The sequence below is a fragment of the Macaca mulatta genome, chromosome 4 (assembly GCF_049350105.2).
Source record: "Macaca mulatta isolate MMU2019108-1 chromosome 4, T2T-MMU8v2.0, whole genome shotgun sequence".
Lineage (NCBI taxonomy): Eukaryota > Metazoa > Chordata > Mammalia > Primates > Cercopithecidae > Macaca > Macaca mulatta.
In genome coordinates, this window is record NC_133409.1 from 106,783,920 (window position 1) to 106,807,261 (window position 23,342).

At 34.0% G+C, this 23,342-nt stretch overlaps 1 protein-coding gene across 4 annotated transcripts in view; it reads left to right on the forward strand.

Moving 5' to 3' along the window:
* Positions 1–23,342, forward strand: part of PHIP (pleckstrin homology domain interacting protein) — a 136,148-nt gene that overhangs the window by 77,924 nt on the left and 34,882 nt on the right. For 2 of the 4 annotated variants that reach the window (XM_077999713.1, XM_015136812.3), the window contains exons 18-25: positions 1,815–1,952; positions 2,609–2,792; positions 8,941–9,058; positions 11,558–11,698; positions 14,498–14,574; positions 16,788–17,019; positions 21,203–21,322; positions 23,205–23,312. In XM_077999713.1, coding sequence (XP_077855839.1) covers positions 1,815–1,952; positions 2,609–2,792; positions 8,941–9,058; positions 11,558–11,698; positions 14,498–14,574; positions 16,788–17,019; positions 21,203–21,322; positions 23,205–23,312 — 1,118 coding nt within the window. The remainder of the gene's footprint in view (positions 1–1,814; positions 1,953–2,608; positions 2,793–8,940; positions 9,059–11,557; positions 11,699–14,497; positions 14,575–16,787; positions 17,020–21,202; positions 21,323–23,204; positions 23,313–23,342) is intronic. The other 2 variants (XM_077999714.1, XM_015136813.3) reach the window with 1 other exon arrangement.

Here is a 23,342-nt window from a genome sequence, read left to right on the forward strand (position 1 = left end):
TTTTGTCATGTTTTAGAGTTACTGAGTCTAAAAATGGTTAATACAAAAATAGAACAAAAGCAAAATGCTTTTCAAAAAAACCTTAGTGTTTTATGTGCAAATCCAGATAATAAAATTTATTGTGGGAAATCTCTCAGAGTTAGGGAAAAACAGATTTGAGTTATTATAACAATAAATTATCTTGTTATATTGACACCATACAATATACTTTAAATGTGTTTTTTTTCAGTTGTAAACTTGAGCTATATCAGATTATTCATCAGTATTCCAACATGTTTTTCCAACAGCAAACCGGGAAAGAAGTATAAGACATTAGAACTTTTACTTCTGTCTACTTTGCCACTTCTATCTTGGTGACCTTAAACAAGTTATTTTATCCTATTGAATTTTAGTTTAATGTTATGCATTTAATACATGTAATTTCTTTTTCCTTTTACCCTTCTTACTACTACTTCATTTCAGAATATCCTCTCTATCTTTTCTTACCATTTAAGCCCACCTTAAAATTCTGAGCTGATCAGATCTTCTCATATACTTGTACGGCTGATACTAATTGCTCCCTTCTTTGTACTCATGGCAATATTTTTCATATATTTTATAATACACCTTTTAAAAATTTATTCAGCAAGAGAATATTTTTTAATGCCTAGCATTGTACTAGATTTAGATAATATTAAGATAAATGAGACAGTTCATGCTTTTAAGGAACGAACTGGTTTGGGCTTCATATATGTTTTATATTGGTCTGAATACTTAGATATGTATGGATTGTTTAAGGAAGTGAAAGAGGGTAGCAGCTAATTCTTTCAGAAGTAATTGGAAAGATTTCACAGAGGAAATATCATGGAGGTGCCATTTTAGTTGGTGCTGGAATGGTAAGTTAGAGATTATCATGTTTATCTTTATAGTGGGAATACTGTGTTCAAAAGTTTCAGTGCATGAAGGTGTTTTCTTGTTAGAAGGGCAGAAGTCAAGTGGTCCTGTATGAGTGGTACAAGTAAGAATTAATGCTGGAAAAGTTGGATTGGTTAAAATACAAGTTTCTCCCTGCTTCACAGCCTTTGTACCTCTTGCCTTCTACCTGAAGTGTTCCTTATCTAGCTCTTTATGTGGCTAAGTAATTTAAATCTCAGCTCAAATGCTGCCTTGTCCGAGAGGGCTTCTCTGAGTTTTCTGACCCACCATCACCTTCTTTATTTCAACACCTTTCTTTCATACTGTGCATTAACTCCTAGGTTATTGTTTACTTTCCCCATCAGTATGTTAGCTCCTTAAAGGACAAGGATCTTCATGTCCCTTATTTACCACTAGATCTCAGTACCTGGCATAGTTCCTAATGTATAGTAGAAAGTCAATAATTTATTGAATAAACAAGGCAGTAAACTTTTTTTTTAAGAAAGTGAGTAATCAGATGTGTCATTTTAAAAGAAACTATGATCTAAGTGGAAAACCTTACTATTGCCACTTATTAGATGTGTGACTTCGAACGGTTATTTTGGTTTTCTCATCTATAAAGTGGAGTTGTTTATATATACCTAATGGAGTTACCATAAGGATTATGAATATCTAAATCATGATAAACACTTAGTAAAAGTTAGCAACCATACTCGTCATTATTTTTGATAAACTAAGATGGACAGATGTTTTCTTTTTTTTTTTTTTTTTTTCCAACTCTCATCATTTACAGTTGATCATTTAAGTCTTTTACCCAAGCAACATTTATGTTAGATTCTGAACTCATAAGTGAGGTTGGTGAGTAAAGTGGTTTAAATAGTAACTGAAGTATTCATAATATTTTGTGTGGTATTGCATAGGACTGAATCAAGTTTTAAGTCAGCAAGCAAACCAGGAGATCAGCCCACTAGACAGCATGATTCAAAGACTACAACAGGAGCAAGACCTGAGACGTTCTGGTGAAGCAGCTATCAGTAATACCAACCGTTTAAGTAGAGGTAAGCAGGTATTCCATTTTAAGTGCAATATTTAAAAATTTGAAACAGCCTAAACCTCCCACAGTGTTAAGTGACTTAAAAAATTATGGTACATCCATAAAATGAAATACTAGGCTGCCAAAATGATCAGGGTTTTGAAGAATATTTAATGACCTAAGAAAATGGTTCATAACGAGATTTCAAGTTAGAGATAATGAGTTTTTAAATGTGTATATTCTTCCACATTTTCTATAGGAAACATGTAGAGTAGTCCAAGCCACATTCTTGAACATCTCATCGCCCTTATTGTTGTATATTATTAAACTTGAAGAGTCAAAACAAATTTATGAACCATAAATACTCTTGGGTTTGTCTATTTTGCGTCTTACGAAGTTTTCCCAAAAATATTCAGCATTTTTTTAAGGTAATGATTTTATATCCTTGGGGCTTAATAGTCTATAGTTATGATTCATTGATTTATCTAATCAACTGAATAACGATGTTTTGTTTTCATTAAACCACTTTTGCCTGTGGTTTAGTTCCTGATAGGGTAATTTAATTATTTTGCCACAGTAAGAAGTTTCATGTGGAAGACAGTGTTTTGTCTCTTTTTTCTGTTATAAACTAATGGAGAAATATTTCTAAGTAGAACTTAATATACTAACTTTTTCACTTAGGCTCTGTAAGTTCTACCTCAGAGGTTCATTCACCACCAAACGTAGGACTGAGACGTAGTGGACAAATTGAAGGTGTACGGCAAATGCACAGCAATGCACCAAGAAGTGAAATAGCCACAGAGCGGGATCTTGTGGCTTGGAGTCGGAGGGTGGTAGTACCCGAGCTATCAGCTGGTATAGCCAGGTAAGGGAAGTTGTGAATTTTTATGTACCATAGTTCCTTGTGTTCATTTTGAATTAACAGCATTCACAGCATAATACCTTTTCAGCTCTGTAATTCCTCTGAAATTTATCTGAAAGGATAGTATAAACTATTCATGACTGTAGAAAAATTAAGTTTCTAAAATATGTTTATTTCTAGAATGATTTATGTAAATGATAAGAATGATACGTGTTAAGGTCAACAGGAAAATCATAAATTTGGATTGACCAAATGGAAGGTTTTATTGAGTAGCATATTTCAGTCTTGGTTTGTCCTGTTTAACTATATCTTAAAATACATTTTATAAAGTTTGTTATAATTATTTAATTTTTTTAATGGCTATATCCAGTCATTCACATGATATTCAGATGCAAAAAAAAAAATTAATTGGAAAATACAAAAAGATTTTATATTTATTAAAATATTTATATTTAAAAGTATACATTTATGACTTTAAAAGTGTTGATTTAATAAAATTCTATTCTATTAGACCATGCCGTGAGGGAACTTTATATCCAGTTCCTTTTGATCTTCACTGATGAAATACTCTTGAATGAGGCCTATATGAACCTAATTAATGCTGATTGCTGTGTATGAAATATGTTCTAAGTATGAAGGTCAAAATGTGAATTTGAATTTAAGATTGTCTAGTTCTTCAACTCAGAAGATAGTAGTAATTATATAATTAAAATTTTGGTCTTAATGTTCATATAGATTATGCTTTTTGATTGGACATACTTTGAATTTACTTTAGGATTTAGAATTAAATACACACCAAAGGTATACATTTATACTTTCTTATGACATATGTGCCCAGTTATCCATCATAAATTAATTAACTCACATGGTATATTTTTAGTTAGATCCTTGTTTACTTTTTAATTCTAATGTTAAGGTTTGAAAGGGGTCAAGTAAATAATGCCCATTTTTTCAACACCAATTCTGAAATAATTGAAAAATAACGTGGAAAATAAGACACATAGTAAATCAGACTATCACTGTTTGTTACTATCACTTTTTATTTCATGAAATAAAAACCATATCAGTAACAAAAAGTTACATTCCACAAAAAACATAACAGTAACAAAAAGTGATATTCCCCAGACACAGATAGCAGTGGGCCACAGTTATTCTCCCCTTCTGGGACATGTGGTTTGCTTCTTTAAGATGCAGGACAAAATGTGTAATTGCACACAATGGCATAAGGCTGGGCTGTGCTAAGCTGGGTTTTTCTTCCAGATGTGTCAGTTGACTAATTTACTCCTCCTCTGGAGAGGAATGAGTCAGGAGATGTGGTCGCTAGTTGTTGCTTGAGGCTCCTGCACATGGAAGGGAACCTGAGGAGTGAGGAAGATTAGCGTCTCTTCAAATATTCTTCATCCTTTTATTCCTTTATCATTGGGCTTAACTATTCATTGGCCTATGGTCAAGCAAGACTGTGGCCATAACTTGAACACATATTCTTTCTTTGGGCTTCCTAGAGCTTTGACTCAAACTTTGTACTCATCCTATGGAAATCTTCCTGAGAATCTCTACAATGGGTAGTCTAAAGTTTCCTTTTAAAAGGCTCTCTGAAATGGGTCAGCCTCGTCCATTAATTAAAATGGAATCCAATGACATACCCAACATGGGGCTAAGTGACTTAGAAATAATTCTCATAACTCAATAGTAAACATAATCCATCCAGAGAATGGGCAAAAGACATGAACAGACATTTACCAAAAAGGATCTATAGATGACAAATAAGCACATGAAAAGATAATCAATGTCATTAACCATTAGGGAAATACAAGTTGAAACCACAATGAAGTATCACTGCATTCTTCTCAGAATGGTTAAAATGAAAAATAAGTGACAGCACCAAATGCTAGAGAGGATGGAGAGAAAACTGAATTACTCATGCATTGCTAGTGGGAATGTAAAACGATAGAACCATTTTGGGAAACAGTTTTGCACTTCCCTAAAATCCTAAACATGCAACTGCCTGTCATATGACCCAGCAGTTGCACTATTGGGAATTTATCCTAAAGAAATGAAAACTCATGTTGACACAAAAACCTGAACATAAATGTATAGCAGCTTTATTTGTAATACCCAAAAGCCAGAAAGATACCCAGATGTTATTTCAGTGGGTAGATGGTTAAACAATGGTATATTCACACCATGGACTACTACTGTGCAGTAAAAAGGAACAACATACTGATACAATGGGTATGAATCTTGAGGGAATTATGCTGAGTGGAGAAAAATAATTTCAATGTATATTCTATATGATTCTATTTATGAAATATTCTTGAAATGACAAGGGTATAGGAATGGAGAACAGATTTAGGTTGCTAAGATACAGGCATACTTTGGAGATATTGCAGGTTTGGTTCCAGACCAGTGCAATAAAGTAGCTCACATGATTTTTTTTTTTTTGTTACCCAGTGCATATAAAAGTTATGATTATACTATTCTATAATCTGTTAATTGTACAATATGATTATGTCTGAAAAAAACTACATACCTAATTTGAAAATTCTTTACTGCTGAAAAATGCTAACAATCATCTGAACCTTCGATGATTATACTCTTCTTGCTGGTGAATGGTCTTGCCTCGATGTTGATGGCTGCTGGCTGATCAGAGTGGAGGTTGCTGAAGGTTGAAATGGCTGTGGCAGTTTCTTAAAATAAGACAGTAATAAAGTTTGCCACATTGATTTGACTACACATGAAGTATTTCTGTGTAGAACTTATTTCAAAACTGGGGTCAGTCCCCTCAAACCCTACCATTGCTTTATTAAGTTCATGTAATTTTCTTTTCCTTTTTTTTTTTTTTTTTGAGACGGAGTCTCACTCTGTCGCCCACACTGGAGTGCAGTAGCATGATCTCTGCTCACCACAACCTCCACTTCCCAGGTTCAAGCAATTCCCCTGCCTCAGCCTCACCAGTAGCTGGGACTACAAGCGCATGCCACCACGTCTGGATAATTTTTTGTAGTTTTAGTAGAGACAGGGTTTCACCATGTTAGCCAGAATGGTCTTGATCTCCTGACCTTGTGATCTACCCGCTTCGGCCTCCCAAAGTGCCAGGATTACAGGCATGAGCCACTGCGCCTAGCCAAGTTTGTATAATTTTCTACATCCTTTGTTAACATTTCAGCAATGTTCAAAGCATATTCACTAGAGTAGCCTCCCTCAAGAAACTTCTTTGTTCATCCATGAGCCGCTCCTCATTCGTTTAAAGTTTTATTATGCAACTTCAGCAATTCAGTCACATCTTTAGTTGCCACATCTAATTCTAGTTCTCCTGTTTCCATTACATCTACAGTAACTTCTTCCACTGATGTCTTCAGCCTTCAGAATCATCTGTGAGGGTGGGAATCAACTTCTTTCAAACTCCTATTAATGGTGATACTTTTCCTCTTCCCGTGAATCATAAATGTTCTTAATGGCATCTAGAATGGTGAATCCTTTCCAGAAGGTTTTCAATGTACTTTGCCCAGATCTGTTAGCAGAGTAACTATCTAGTACAGCTATAGCCTTATGAAATGTAATTTCTTAAATAAAAAGACTTGAAAATCAAAATTACTCCTTGACCCATAGGCTGCAGAATGGATGTTTGGTTAACAGGCATGAAAATAACACTAATCACCTTGTATATTTTCATCATAGCTCTTGGGTGAGTAGGTGCATTGTCAGTGAACAGTAATGTTATGAAAGCAATCATGTTTTCCGAGTAGTACGTCTTAACAGTGGGCTGAAAATATTCAGTAAACCATACTATAAACAGATGTGCTGCCATCTAGACTTTGTTGTTTCATTTATGGAGCACAAGATGAGTGTATTTATCATAATTCTTAAGTGCCCTAGGATTTTTGGAATGATAAATGAGCATTAGCTTCAAGTTGAAGTCACTAGCTTCATTAGCCCCTAACAAGAGATTTAGACTCTCCTTTGAAGATTTGAAGCCAAGCCTTTACTTCTCTCTAGCTGTGAAAGTCCAGATGATATCTTCTTCCATTTAGATGGCTGTTTGATCTGTTACTACATTGAAAATCTGTTGTTTAGTGTAGCTGTTTTCTTCAGTGAACTTAGCTAGATATTCTGGATAAATTGCTGCAGCTACTTCATCAGCACTTGCTGCTTCACCCTGCACTTTTATGTTACACAGGTAGTTCTTCCTTAAGCCTCATGAACCAACCTCTGCTAGCTTCCAACTTTTCTTCTGCAGCTTTTTCCCCCTCTTCCAACCTTCATAGAAGAGAAGAGAGTAGTTAGGGCCTTGCTCTGGATTAGGCTTTGGCTTAAGAGGATGTTGTAACTGATTTGATCTTCCCTCCAGACCACAAAAAACGATTTCTGTATCAGCAACAAGTCTGCTTCACTTTCATATCATTCCTATGTTCGCTGGAGTAGCATATTTAACTTCCTTCAAGAACTTTTCCTTTTCATTCAAAACATGGTTGTTTGACACAAGAGCCATAGCTTTCAGCTTGTCTCAGCTTTTGACACGCTTTCGTCACAGAGTTTAATCATTTCTACCTTTGATTTAAAGTGAGAGATGATTTCACTGAATCAGTTAGGGTTTTTAATTGGCCTAACTTTAATATTGTTCTGTCTCAGGGAATAGTGAGGCCTGAGGAGAGGGAGAAGGTGGGGCAATGGCTAGTTGGCGGAGCAGTCAGAACACATGGAACATTTGTCAGTTAAGTTCATTGTCCTATATAGGTGAGGTTCATGGCGCTTCAAAACAACTACAATAGAAGCATAAAAAATTACTGACAACAGATCTCCATAATAGATATGGTAGTGAAAATGCTTGAAATATTTTAAGAATTACCAAAATGTGACACAGAGACACGAAGTTAGCACATGTGGTTGAAAAATGGCGCTTGCTCACTGCAGGGTTGTCACAGACTTTCAACTTGTAAAAAAAAAAATACACTATCTGCAAAGCACAGTAAAACAATGTATGCCTGTGTACACACACACAAGCTAATAGAAACTAATAGAAGTAAAACTGGGGAAGTCTGAGTAAGATCAATGGGTTGTATAAATGTCAGCATCCTCCTTGTGGTGTTGTACCATGTTTTGCAAAATGGTACCATTTAGGGGAACTGGACAAAGGGTACAAAGTTTTGTAAAATGTTGCTGTTTGGGGAAACTGGATAAAGGATACAAATAATCGCTCTGTTATTTCTTGCAACTATATGTTAGTATATAATTATTGCAGTAAAAACTTTAATTTTTTTTTATAAAAAACTGAGAACAAAAAATTAAATCCAAACCTCTTCTTTTCACAAGATTTAAATTTGCTCATTTTATTTTCCGTTCAGAATTATGGCCAGCCACAATGGAGATTGTGCAGTTCAGTAACATGATAACATTAATATCATCTAGTAAAGAAATATCAACAGTATATAGTTGCACTGTGTTTTAGTATTAACTCCCTTCTTCTTATGAAATCTTAAGGGAGAATTAAAGTTCAGATACCCTTGCATTTCAAAACCTTTAAAGTTGTAAGATATTGAAGTAAAAAATAAAATTATCTTCACATGAGTTCATTTTTTTTTTTAATTAAAGCTTAAAATTAGTGTTCCTCAACTTGTGTTGTTCAGTTTCACCTTGATGTTTGAGTTTTTTCAGTAGATGAAACCTGACCTCCCTGTCTCTGGAAAGAGTGTAGTTCTTTCAGGACTTTCAGTGTAACCTCAGGCTCTGTTATATTGAATTTTTAAAGAGATTCCAGCTATCTATATGGAACAGATGATTATCAAAGCATAGGCCCTATCCTAAAAAAAAAAATAAATAAAATAAAATAAAATCCAAAATCTCACTCTTGGAAAAGTTACCGTAGGAATCATCATGTTCCCAGAATCTAATACTTGGTTTGCCAAAGACCATAGCAGGAACCAGTAGTATCAACTTGAAGTAGACAGAGTTTGTCTTTCCATTATTTCAGTCATTTAATGCCGCATGTCCTGAGCCCACAACCTATGAAATTAAACTCAGAAATCTTTATCATGTGCTTCCATCTTAAAATAAAACATCAGGAGTAGCATTCCTTTCCTGATACCTAACATTCCTTTTGGAGGAAAGTTATGTGTAAAATTCTAGATGAATGCATATGGCTTTTGTCTTTCAGTAGGCAAGAAGAATGGAGAACTGCAAAGGGAGAAGAAGAAATAAAGACTTACAGGTCAGAAGAGAAAAGAAAACACTTAACTGTTCCAAAAGAGAATAAAATACCCACTGTCTCAAAGGTACATATTAATTATTTTGATGTTTAATATTTGCTTCTTAAGTATTGTGACCATTTGTTAATATTATAAACAGGTTAATTAATGATTAAAAATTAACATAGTAATTCTTGGTTATCTCTGGATTGTCTATTGTTTCGTATTTAAAATTTTTAATTCCATTTCTGCTTTCTAGCATACCCTTTCCCAAAGTGCCAATTCTTATATACTCATGAAATTCTAATAAATTACAGTAAAGCCTCATCAAGAGCTTTCTTTAGCTCTTCATAATCTTGTGTGCCATCTTTGTACAGTCTAAAAATAGCGTTTTGTTATGTTTTTCTGTGTTCTTGTGGTGTCTTGGCATCTCTTCATTATTCTAGATAATGAAGTCAGCTAATGCTGCTATAGATAATATTTCTCATTTTCTCCATTAAGAGAGGTAGATTGTCCCTAATAGTTTTGCCTTATTGGCTTTTCTGTCATCCTACTCTGGAAAAATGTTTGCACCCAGTAGATTTCGGTTGGTCATGGCCTAATTGGAGAGAGATATGTACTTCGCTGAGTGTGAAGGAATCACAAGTATCCCTTTTTCCTTTCTTTCTTTTTTTTTTTTTTATTTTGGAGAAAAACATCTTAGCTTGAAAATTTCAGAGCCTTAGAGTCTGAAATTGAGGAAGCCTATGTGAAACTTCTTTTTACGTCCAAGTCACTATCTAAAGCAATTATTGAAACAAAGGGAAAATAAATAACCGGCCTTCTTCACCAGCTTCGTGTTCCTTCGTTTTTTCATTTGAGTTTTTTAAACCTCCTAAAGCAGTCTTCTTTTCTAAAATTCACTTTTCTGTTTTGTTACTCATCTTTTCAAAATACTCAAGTAGTCCTTTTTTCTTTACTAAGTGTATCGTACCCTGGGATCAGTAGGACCTCAGAGTGCTAGAATTCCTATTGGTGTAATAAAGGAAAATTTCTTTCTGAAATAATCTTGTTTTTTGGTTGGTTGAGTGGTTGGCTTTTTCATGGTAAGTAGAAAGCATACCTTTTTTGCATCCTTTGCTGAGATAAACTTAAATAATGATGATGAGCGTTTGTATTGCTTGCTACTGCTTTTATGGATGGAATATGTTAATATCGATTAAAATCAAAAGATGTGCTTATCTCTTAATTCAATAGTACTTCGAAGACTTTTTAAGAAATCAAAGGAATGATATGTATGTGTATACGTATATGTATGTGTGTGCATGCACACTCGCATATTTTTAGTGTCTCTCGTCACAAAAACTGAAATAACTTCAGTTATTATTTATGTGGTCAGCTGGCTATCATTTTTCCCAAATTTAAATGGTTATATCCAATTTCAAGGATGTCTCATTGATTCTTTGTTTTTTTTCTAAGACAAGACCCTGCATTTATTTCATGGATGTGATTCTCTTTTTTGTTTGGTTGGTGGGGAGATAGAGTCTCATTGTGTTACCCGGGCCGGAGCGCAATGGGACAGTCCTAACTGACTGCAGCCTTGGACTGCCTCAAGTGATCCTCTTGCCTCATCATCCCAAATAGCTGGGACTATAGGTTTGTACCACTGTGCCTGGCTAACTTTAAATTTTATTTTTTAACTTTGTAGAGACAGGGTCTTGCCATTGCCCTGGCTAGTCTTGAACTCCTGACCCCAAAGCACGATTCTCCCACATTGGCCTCCCAAAGTGCTGGGATTACAGGCATGAGCTACCATGGCTGGCCTTTGTATTCACTTTTGAGATAGCTTTATTAAGTTTTTTTGGTGTGTTTTAGGTATAAATTTTAATGTTTATTGAGTTTGTCTTCATCACTGTGTTGGACTTTGTCAGTTTTTTAGTGCTTATTGGTTGTATTCTTATCTGCAGAAGACTTCTCACATTTATTCCAGTAGAAGAAAAACAGCCCAGCCACATGGCGTCTTGTCTTCATTGTGGCACGGTAGCTTTATGATCCCCATTTTGGTTTCCAATTTGCCTCTGCCTATTACATATGCCTCACAGCCCATTATCCTTTTTCTTACATCATTTCTGTAGGTTTGCTGTAGATACAGAAGAGTTCAGTGTTTGGTTTAGTCTTTTGTCATTAATCTTTGTCTGTCATTAATTAGAAAAAAAAAACAGCGTTTTTATAACTAATCAATCAGCAAGTAAATTTCAACATAACCTTGATAAGCCTTTGATTTAACTTGATGAATGTTAAAATATTTGAGTTGGTACTATAACCTCGTCCAATTAAGTGATATCTTAAATATGAACAAATGTTTTTATTGTTGTATGTTAGGATAAATTGTCTCACTTTGTCACCCAGGCTGTAGTGCAGTGGTGCAATCATCCCTTACTACAGCCTTGAACTCCTAGACTCAAGCAATCTTCCTGAGTAGCTGCGACTACAGGCATTGGCCACCATGCCCAGCTTGAATTTTTTTGATTAAAAAAATTTAACTTTTAAACTAAAAATCCTGCTCTTCAAACATACTGTGAATAAATTTAATTTACTTTTTTCTAGAATCATGCTCATGAGCATTTCCTGGATCTTGGAGAATCCAAAAAGCAACAGACAAATCAACACAATTATCGTACGAGATCTGCATTGGAGGAGACTCCTAGACCCTCAGAAGAGATAGAAAATGGCACTAGTTCTTCAGATGTAAGATATCAGCACATTCATAAATTAGATGTCATTTTTACTTATTTTTTTAAATATGAGTTTCATTCTTTGCATTTATTGATATGTTTGTGGATGTAGTTTAAATATGGCATTTTGGGGTATTATGATACAGCTTTTATTTTCTAAAAATCTATTTCTAGGCATGGCACACATGCACATAATTTCAAATTCACAAAATAAACTCATGTGAATTAATTATTCTTATTTTATAGATAAGGATGCTGAGGCTCCAAGATATTTAGATTATACAATCACCTATTAAGAGGTAGAGCAGGGATTAAATGCAAGTTTGTTTTACCTTAAAGCCAAGCTTTTTAAGTGGTACCGTGAAGCTGTAGTATGTATAGTGTAAGTATAACAGCAAATCAGTAAGTATTTGGCAGTCTTTGATAGTTTTTAATCTCTGTACCAGTTTATAGCTTTCTCAGTGTAATTTTTAAATACTCTTCATGCGTCATTATTTCAGTAAATATTACTGTCCTTACTAAATTATGTATTGTTTCAGTGAAGGCAATCAGTTTGCAGTCATAAACCAATCTTACTAAGCAGTTAAACCATGTCCGTTCCTCTTTTCTTCTCAGCCCTCCCCATCACCTTCCTTCTTTACAGGTTAGAGATGTAATCATTTTAGATATTGACTACTATACACTTTTGAAGCCATGTTGTGCTTTGAAATGCTAGGCATTTATGGGAATTATCTAAATAAATTCTCTTTGGCCAGGGCAACATTAACTCAAACTGAGAGTATTCTAACCACAATTTAAGTTAGTCTCCAATGGCTTTGGGTCCTTATATGGCCAGGTCAAAATGATACATTCATTCTGGCAAAAAAAGAGAAATATACTGATTATATAAACTTGACTCATGGTAATTTGGATAGACATACAAAACATAAAATACATGTGGGCTAATTATCTTACAAAATGTCTCTTTATTTTTGAAAGAGTTTCCTCTAAATATTGTTTCTATATAATATTTGAAATATTCTGTTTATTAGAAACTTAAGAACTGTATTTCCAGAAACACATCTGTTATAATAAGTCCTTCAAGTGTCTTCAAAACTAATTTATTTATGCTTTAACATCCTTTTAGAAATTTAGAATATATTTCTAGAGGAGCCCATTGAGAACAAAGTATCACTTTGGGCACAGTATACTAATTAATTGGAAGGAACTCTGGTTTTTTCGTTGAAATGTTTTGTACTGTAGTATTTCATACTTGTAATGTAGGAATAATTCTGTTTATTTTTTCCCCCCTTTAAGGAAGTAACACATGAAATGTGGGAAAAGTCGTATCACTTGCTTAGATTTATTTGTTATATCGAGCAGTGATTAAATTTGTTAATAAAATATGCTTTTTGTTAATAAAATATGCAAATGTGATTTTCATTTTTGCTTAGTTTTCATAACTGTGGAATAGACATATAATTCACATTCTTTATTAAAACATCAAAATAGGAAAACTTCTGTCCCAAATATATTATTTTATTTAAATATTAAAATAATCCACCCCATTGTCCTCTTTAAAAGTTACCTGAATATGCCCAGCAAGTAAGTAACACCATTCTTGTGGAATGTTGTCCAGGGTTTGGACTAAAGTGACCTGGGCTTAAATCAAGTTTTGTTGCTTATTAGTTGTGCCGCCTTGGGCAAAGTTCTCAACTTTTTAAAGCTTTAGTTTGTTTTATTTAAATAACTCTCTCTATCACCAATAGTGCGTTGTCAAGCCCAAATGGGGTGATACATACAAAGTGCTTAGAATAGTTTGTAACATACAGTAAAAGCTTAATAAATATGAGGTGTTATTGTTATTGGAGCATGAAGTTTATTTAAGCGAGGAAGACATGCAATATTTTTGCCATCAAAAAATCCAACTTTATGAAGAAAATGCTCTCACAGATAATATTCTTTGTTGACTCATGAATATTTACTAAAGAGAAACAGAGTGTTTGAGTAATTTTTAGTCCTTTACCATTTGGATAAAATAAGACCAGAAGTGGAACATCCTTTTGTATATGGGAAAGCTGTTTTAATAAGTAAAACATAGATGTGCCTATAATAAATAAACACAAATGTGCCTTCTCAAAGCACCCATAGAAAAGAAAGCTTTGTATTTTGAAAAGGCTAAGAAGTAATAATTTCAAATGTAAATATGGAATTTGATATAATTTTATCTAGAAGATACGTTGTGAGGCTTTTAAAATGGTAATCTGTAGGATTGCTCTGAATCCGATGTTAGTAAGTATTATGTCTTTATATACATTTAAGTATTCTCATTTATTTGTTAAAAAAAAAAAAAGGTAAAAGCTGTTTTTTGCAACTAATTTTTTAAAGAGAAGCAGCTAACTCTTAACTATTTTATTATTATTGGTTATTTTTGAGACAGTCTCTTTCTGGAGTGTAGCAGTGCAATCTCAGCTCACGGCAACCTCTGCCTCCTGGGTTCAAGCGATTCCGTGCCTCAGTCTCCCAAGTAGCTGGGATTACAGGCATCCGCCACCATTCCCAGCTAATTTTTTTTTGTATTTTAGTAGAGACAGGGTGTCGCCACGTTGGCCAGGCTGGTCTCGAACCCCTGACCTTAAGTGATCCGCCCACCTCAACCTCTCAAAGTGTTGGAATTACAGGCATGAGCCACGACACCCTTTGCAACTAATTTAAATCAAATTTTAAATATCCCAATATGACTGATACTATAAGATATCACTTATATTTTCTGTAATCATAAAATGTTATTTTATAAAATTATGCAATAAGACATGTATTCAACATATCTTAGGAAGGTGAAGTAGTTGCTGTCAGTGGTGGAACATCTGAAGAAGAAGAGAGAGCATGGCACAGTGATGGCAGTTCTAGGTAAATGAATGATTTTTATTTCTCCAAATGTTATATAAAATCTTTAGAAAGGTGATTTTTTTTTAAAACCAGCAACACGTTTCAGGTTCTTCAGAGAGTTTTTGAAGTTATATGAAATGTAGATTTTCTGATATATGTTCTCTATAGAAAATAATTTTTTGGTGATTACAACTGGATCTGCAAAATGATGCTTTTAAGTTTATCTTCTTATTTAGTATTTTTTCTTATGAATACTGTTATAATGTTGAATTGCAAACCAGTTTCATTACTGGTTTTGAAAAGTGTGAAGTTAAGGAAGTAATGCAAGCCTCCTGAGTTAACTATCTTAAATGTAGTGGAATTTATGGAATACTAATGATAAGAGGAATAAGCTCTCCTTTTTCTTGTTATCCCTACCTTATTTGACCAGGCCAGTGAGGATTCCAACTCCTTATACTGGCGATTCACATTGTTGCAGGGCTTATGACCTTGGCTAACTTTTCAAGGTCTTAGTAGCAAGAAGAGAGTATAGCCTTTGGGGATGGCAGTTATGATTAGCTGCTAAACTTATCCCCCACCTTAGTGGCTCTTAAAATAGAAGAGACAAAGTATGAAGTAGAGGCTGTAAGAGTTCCTCAGTTCTACAATCAAGGGCTCTCCTATTCTCACAGTAATGATTTCTGGTAATGATGTGCAAATGTGTGTGGTTTTATCTAGTAGTTTTCTGAATTCAGAACAGGTCAGTAGGAAACATTGAAGTTCTTTTGGCTCAACAATGGAATCAGAGTATTTCAAACCCTGAGATGACATAGGGGTTCCTGTATTAAAAGAATAGTGGTGGTTTTAGCAGTTGAGGACAGTTGTAAAGAATGCTGGGCTCTAGAGTTTGTAATTATGTTTATGCTGACAGCGGAAGATCTTCTGTAAGAGCCAAGTACTCTAGAGAGTGATAACTGTGTGATTTGGCAGGTACCATTTACAGTGGCCTTGGCTGGAGCTAGTATAAATAAAATGCTCATAAGTTGAAGACAACCTGTTTTAGAATAGCATATCTGAAAATAGTTTAAGTTCTTAAAAATCATTTTAAATTTCATAGTGAAATGACTAAATCATGTTAGAAAACATCTGAATTATTTGATTCTTATCTGGGATGATTAGAATAATCAGAGATTTAGGTACGTGCTTATAAAGAACATTTGGACAGTGGAGGGGGTAGTGGGGAGGGTTAGTGACAATGGAATAAAGCTCCAGTAAAATCTGCTTTTTCCGCATTAATGTTAACAGCAGTATTTTTAGAGGCATGAGGTTATACATCATTAAATCTAGGCAAGCTAATTATTGCTTTTAACATAACTTAGATTCCTTTAAGACATTTATGTTCATAAAATTGTCAAAATAAGTAAATATGCTCACATACTAAAATTACTATAGAAGATAATACAACTAGATTCTTTATTTTACAACATGATTGGTTCAGTAAATCGTTTGTCAATGAAGGTAAACTAAAAAGAAATGACAAACATGATTGGAAGCAGTATACAAAATATAGTAAGGCCTGTATTTTTCTGAATCATGGCATGCTTTGAAGCATAAGATACACCTAAGGTGTAGGTAGGTAGAATAATTTTATCTAAATGAAATTTCATTACTTTACATGCAGAGTAAAGTTTGCAAACACAGTCTTTCCCCTGGGCAGGAACACTTCTGACTCTGCCAGTTCAATATCCAGCTACCTTGAGAGCACTAGTGCTGGACCATAAGAGTTCCCTCTGTCTGGAACTCCCACTTCCCCTTAAAAAAGGAATCCCCATATCTCCTCAATGTTCACACCTTCTGTGCTTTCCAGGGTTATCTTTATGCTGTCACTAGAACTGAGAAAAGTGACCCCCTCTTCCTTATTTTTATATACCCACAGAATTTGTAACATATGCAACACTCAGAAGTCAATATTTTTCTTAAAATCTTGAAAGGTACTTAAATTTGTTTCTCCACTTAAAGTTGTGTCTTTATGTATCTTCAGGTTTTGGGGGAGGTTTTTTTTCTTTTGCAATATTTAAGTAAAGCCTGTAGAATTTTAAGAAACTTTTGAAGATGAGTTGAAAATTAGGGAAGTATTTTTTTGTTAGTATTTGTTTTGTCATTTCTCTTTATTATAATCTTTCTTTTCATTTTTATAAAACAAGTCTTAAAATTTTATCTTGTGTGTTACCTAAAAATCCCTTCTGTCCTTCTAGTGACTACTCCAGTGATTACTCTGACTGGACAGCAGATGCAGGAATTAATCTGCAGCCACCAAAGAAAGTTCCTAAGAATAAAACCAAGAAAGCAGAAAGCAGTTCAGATGAAGAAGAAGAATCTGAAAAACAGAAGCAAAAACAGATTAAAAAGGAAAAGAAAAAAGTAAATGAAGAAAAAGATGGACCAATATCACCAAAGAAAAAGAAGCCCAAAGAAAGAAAACAAAAGGTTTGGTTTTTAAAATTACAAATTTGGTGTTTTCTAGGGAAACAGTTTAAAGCACACATGTTGAAGTACACTTGATCACAAACATTGTTGAAGTGTATCAGCAAATAATAATAGAAAAAAATCAGAAGTACACAGTAGTAAAAAAGTATACCTAAATATATTTAGTTTATTCGAGTTTTTAGATATTTAGCATGTAAAAGTATTTACTTAAAAAACTGCCATATTCTAAATATTGAAATTTAATCTTAAAAAGATCAGATTTTTCTTGACAGTCTGGTGGAATTTATTTATGTGAAATGCATAATGATACAAAACATATAGTATATTAGTCTATGAATTGCCTTTATGTTTAACTATCCTTATTAATTGTTATTGCTGAAAATAAACAAAGTCTTTGAGGAGCATCACACAGAGTAGAAATGACACAGCTTGTCACAATTGATCCTAAGGCAAATATGAAGCTAAAGTGGGGTAAGATGGGCTTGTAACATTCCTTCATTAATCTAAAGTGTGTGAGCCATAAGTTTTCAGTCCTTTGGTCAGTAGCAGTATTGATTTGATTACCACAGTTAAGTCTGGACAATTTGAGAAAAAACAGAGAACGTAAGAAATATTATAGGAAGAATATCTGTCAGCTTGTATGGAGTTGAAATTCTTTAACATAGGAATGAAAGTGAGAGCTGTTTAATTTTTGTTCTAAAGTAAATACAACACGAGGGGCATGTTTTCTGCTTCCCTAAAGACTGTAAATGGGAAGCAGTATTTGATTTAAAGGAAGATTTGTTTGTAACCTCTGCCATTTAAGTATAAGTTGTCATTTGTAGAATTAAATAGTGGGAGACCATAGGGTCTTTATTCCCACAGAGCTTTCAAAATGCATAAGAATATAATATATCTGTTTTGTTTTAAGTGTTTATTTTATCTACATTTGTTGAGTTATTGTTTCAGCTTTATAATTATGAGTTACTTTAATTTAGATTCCACAGCTGCTATTTTTCTTGTTGCCTCTTTTGCTTTTGTTTGGGGAAGCTTTACCAAAGAGAATGCCACACAGTTACCACAGTTTTTCTTTTCTACCTTGTCAGTGATGATAAATGTAGTCTGATTTGTTATTTTATATATGTAGTAGACAGATTGGTTAAAGAAAACTGATTTAGCCATGTGTCTGGCTAATAAGGTAAATATTCTTTTTCATCTCAGGACAATTTTGGTGAACTTTTGAGGTTTGCAGTGATAAGTCACTGTGAGAACAGTTCTTTCATCCCAAGAGTACAGTTTGCTTCATCTGGTCCCCTTAATTTGATAATTTTCCTCAAACTAATACCATGGGCTTCTTCATGCACTGGCACATGTAGATCTGTTGTTAACATTTGGCATATTTTAATTTCACTGTGTTGTTGTGACAAAGTATTGTGATGGGATGACTCTGCCAATAGAATTATGTGGGTCACTTTAAATATGGTAAGGTTAGGATACTGGAGGGTATTCCCTTTAGTTTAAATTTTGTTTACATGCCTAGCAGTGATACAACAGTAGATGGACTTGTTCTTATTCCCTAGTTCTCTAGTTATCTTGAATAAACATACAAGTATTTCCCTTCTTAAACAGGGTCTTCTTATGTTGGAATTTCAGATGAGATTTCCTAGAGGAAATAAGATTTGAGCTGTGCCTAGAAGCATTCCCATGGTTGGAAAGGAAAGAAATTATTTATGCTTTCCATATTTAAAAAAAACTCAAATCATGGAGCTGGAAATCTTAAAGAATACTCAATGCATTCTTAACCCCTTAATGGTTGTAATTAATAAGTGACAGAAATCTTCCTCAACCAAACATTCTAAGTTCCTCAGGAATTATTGGGCTATAAGATTTGTCCTCATAATGATTTTTGGTGATGCCAAAGTCTTTCAGTCATACATACGATTATTCTTATTTAATATACAACTTACCTGTCTTGGTGTAAAAGTTGTTAGCTTCCCCATTGAACATAGATAATTCCTTATAGGGAGAAATACTTGCCTAGCAATTAATAGTCCATATTGAGGCTAGAATTATGATTTTCAAACTTTTCTGTCTTTTCCTTTTTATTAGTGAAAGGAAACCCTTTTCAAACAAACTTAGCTCCTCAGTATACAAAACTGATAAAATCAGAACTGCTCTGAATAAAACACAGTGGAAGTTCCTGGGTTGTGGGATCTCTCTGATATACTCAGTGCATAACATAATTGGTACTTTATTTGATAACTGTGCATATATCAAATTACTGTTTGGATATCAATTTACTCCTCACATCTAACACCTACAAAACTTACTTACCAAGCTTTTTTCTCAAACCCGCTGTACCCCACCCCTCTTTATCTCAGTAATGTGATGACTCTCTTAGTTGTTTATACCAGAAACCCTGGAGATATCTTTGATTCCTCTTTTTCTCTCATAGTCCGCATCTAGTCCATCAGGGAATTAATTATCTAATGAATTGTAAATATATTCAGCACTTTACTGTTTTTCACCACTCCACTGCTATCACACTGGTGTGAATCACCCTGAACTCTCATTTATATTACGGTGGTAGCATCCTATGTGTCTTCCTGTTTCTCCCTTTTTCTCCCTAGGGTCTATTCTTTAAAGCATAGGTTGACAGATTTTTTTCTACAGAAGGCCAGCTACTCTGCCATAATAGCATTTATAGATAATACACAAATGGGTATGGCTGTGTTCCAATAAAAATATATGAAAATTGTGGCAGGCTGGACTTGCCCTTGAGGGTCATGATTTGCCAATCCTTGTTCTGATGCATCCAGAGTGATCCTTTTAAAATATAAGTGAGATCGTACTATGCTTCTACCTAAAATTCTGTAATGAACCCATCTCATGTAGAGTAAATATCAAAGACCTTTACCCTAAGTCTTCAGGGTAGTGCTCTTGATGTGTTTGACTGAGAAACAGTATGGTGTGGCTAATAGGAAAAAGAGGAAAATGATAACTACTACAGTTGGGAAGCAGTAGTAGTACCTATTGCAAATAGTGTTCTCTGATACTATGTTATGACATTACTTCTTTTAGTAAACAAGTATTATTTTATAGTGATAATTACAGTACCTTGTTTTTTAAAAAACATGAGTAAAATGTAGCAGTCTTAGTGTACAGTCATCTTTAATGTTCTACATGTGATTCACAAAAGACTTTAATCAGTTGCATAACATTTTTTTACTTATAAAAATACTAGGTTTCAAATAGTCTTAGAAAGTTCATTTTTTTCTGAGTCTAAGGTAACAACATCAAGACCATTGTGGCCACTTGCGGGTGACCAGCAAAGTTAAGGAACTTTCTCAGAGGCATAGTTTCTCATGCTGTGTAGAAGTATAATGTCCAGCTTATGGAAATAATTAGCCTTCTATATCTTGCACTACTCAGCTCCTATGAGAATATCTTATTTAGTTCTAACTTACTAGAACTAGGATAAAAAAAAAAAACTCTAGGGTATCTTGGTTTGTTATATGGAATGTTTATAAAATTGATAGCATTTTGAAAGGAAAGGAGAATACACAGAGCTTGTACTTTGGGGTTTGTGGGGATATCTTGTTACCTTGTTGTGAGTGTTGGCTGTGGAATTTTGGGTTTTGCTTCTAGTTAGTTCTCTTTGTAGACAGTGATTTGGAGAGATTGAATAACTCTGTAGCCACTGCTGCCATTTTTTTCCAGGGTAAGTGTTTTGTTGCTTAAAGGATCATCATCTCTCAGTAGTCATGGAAGATTGGTCCCAGGGCCCTGTAGATAACAAAATCCAGGGATGTTCAAGTCTCTTATAAAAAATGGCATAGTATTTGCATGTGACCTACACACAGTCTCCTATATATACTTTAAATCATCTCTAGATTATTTATAATACCTAATACAGTGCCTACACATCATTTTATTTGTGTGGATTCAGCATAGTATTCAGAATGTAGCAAATTCAAGTTCTGCCTATTGGAACTTTGTGGACTTTTTTTCCCAAATATTTTCAGTCAAGGTTGGTTGAATGCATGGATGCGGAACCCATGGATACACAGGGCCAACTGTATATAATATTGTACAGTGGTGCCCTTCCCCTTTTATTCAATTATCTTTATAGTTATTTTAAAGAGTAGATTGGTGGATTAATGCTTTTCTGATGATTATTTAACAATGTTCTAAATTTTGTCAGAGATTGGCTGTGGGAGAACTAACTGAAAACGGTTTGACATTAGAAGAATGGTTGCCGTCAACATGGATTACAGATACTATTCCCCGGAGATGTCCATTTGTGCCACAGATGGGCGATGAGGTACTTTAAAAGTTTTAAATTATCTTTTTTTCCTCACATAGTTTTAAACATTTTTAATAGCTCTTAAAATAGACTTCTAGAAAATTGAATCAGTTTCATAAAGTATCTCATTCTAGATGTTTGTATCTATGTATGGAGAAAGTACAATTAGGAGGGAAAATCTAATGATAATCCTCTTTGAAGCTGCTGTAAATCTAAATATCATAAGAATGAAAATTTTGTTAGTGTTTTAAAAAAAGGAATGTATGTTTTAATAAGAGGAGTTTTATTGTCAGCTTTCTTTATCTTTTTAAATTAAAATATATTCATTTATCTTAAGGCTTAATGTATAACATATTAAAGGAAAAATGAAATTTAGCACCTTATTTTCATTTAATTTTATTTCAAAAAGTGTTGTGTTTTGTTTACCCACAATGTTCATAGTTTATTAGATCTTTAAAAAATCTTTAATCTTAGAATAAGAAATACTATTTAATTTTTAAGAAACTGAGGATGAGACCGTTGTTTTAGAATATGTACTTGTGAATTTAGAATGAAAATGTAAGAACTGGTCTCAACATTTCTTACTCAAGGTTAATGTCTCCTTATTTTGTACACAAATTTTAATAGGAGTGTTATCTGGTGTCCAACAGATTGACCATAAATAAATTGGGACTTAAAATAGAAGCTTCTTTAGCAAAGCATACGAATTAACAGTATAAGTGGTAATTGACACTTTAAGAAAACAAAGAAAACAAAAACTTTTAAATGCTAGAGTGATTCTAAAGAACAGTCCGAATGAATTTATTTAGAAATCCTACTTGCCTCATAAGACTTGAAGAGCACAGAGCATTACCACGTTGTTGTAGTATAGTACAGTGATAGATCTTAACATCCTGTAGCATTAAGATGTGAAATTATATTTTAATACATTATTTCAGCGTGGCCAGAAAAGTTTGTAATTCCTTGTTGAATGATTTCCTTTCAAAGTGGTTAGGTTGTCTTTTTAACTGCTGGTGCTTGAAGGTGCTTGAAGGTCTTCATTATTCAGCACTATTCCATCATTTAAAGTTCCAGCCAACTGGAACAATAATGGTATTAATGAATAGAATGAAAGTATGGGATAGTGGCTATCCCAAAATGTTACCAAAAACTTAGCGTTTTTAAACACGCTCTTCTACTAGTGGGTGTCAGACTGCTGTCTCAAGTACTAGTTCTCCAAGACAGTAGTCAGGAGTCACTTAAATTTGATCTTCATGAAATGGGGGTAAATGTATGCCCTGCTGTCTTACCAGGATTTGTGTAAGGATTAAAATACATGTGAAAGTACATTTTTCATTTTAATGTTTTCTGCGTATGTACAAACCACTTGCTAAAAATGTTAAGGACAGGGTTTCACCGTGTAAACATAAAAATTAGCCAGGCGTGGTGGTGGGCACCTGTAGTCCCAGCTATTCGGGAGGCCAAGGTAGGAGAATGGCGTGAACCCGGGAGGCGGAGCTTGCAGTGAGCCGAGATCGTGCCACTGCACTCCAGCCTGGGGGACAGAGTGAGACTCCGTCTCAAAAAAAAAAAAATAAGGAAAAAAGTGGACAATAAACTTATTAGTTACTCAACGTTATTATGCAATATAGACTAACTTATTTTGAATTTAAGAATAAAATGGTGAAACCAGAAAATAACTTTTCATCTTGACTTGTGTGTATTCAAAGTAATGTTATTTGGAACACTTTGGTTATGATTTAGTGATGTTAAGACAACTTGAGATAAAGGAGGAGGGAGAAAATGTTATAATTTCTGTTGGCTCAAAAGGCATTAGATTTTCTCTTTGCAATTTCAGCAGATACCTGTATATTGGATTAAAGGAAACACATCCAGGTTTTAATATAACTTTATTTTTTAGGTTTATTATTTCCGACAAGGACATGAAGCCTATGTTGAAATGGCCCGGAAAAATAAAATATATAGTATCAATCCCAAAAAACAACCGTGGCATAAAATGGAACTACGGGTATGACATTGATTTATTATTTAATGGCCC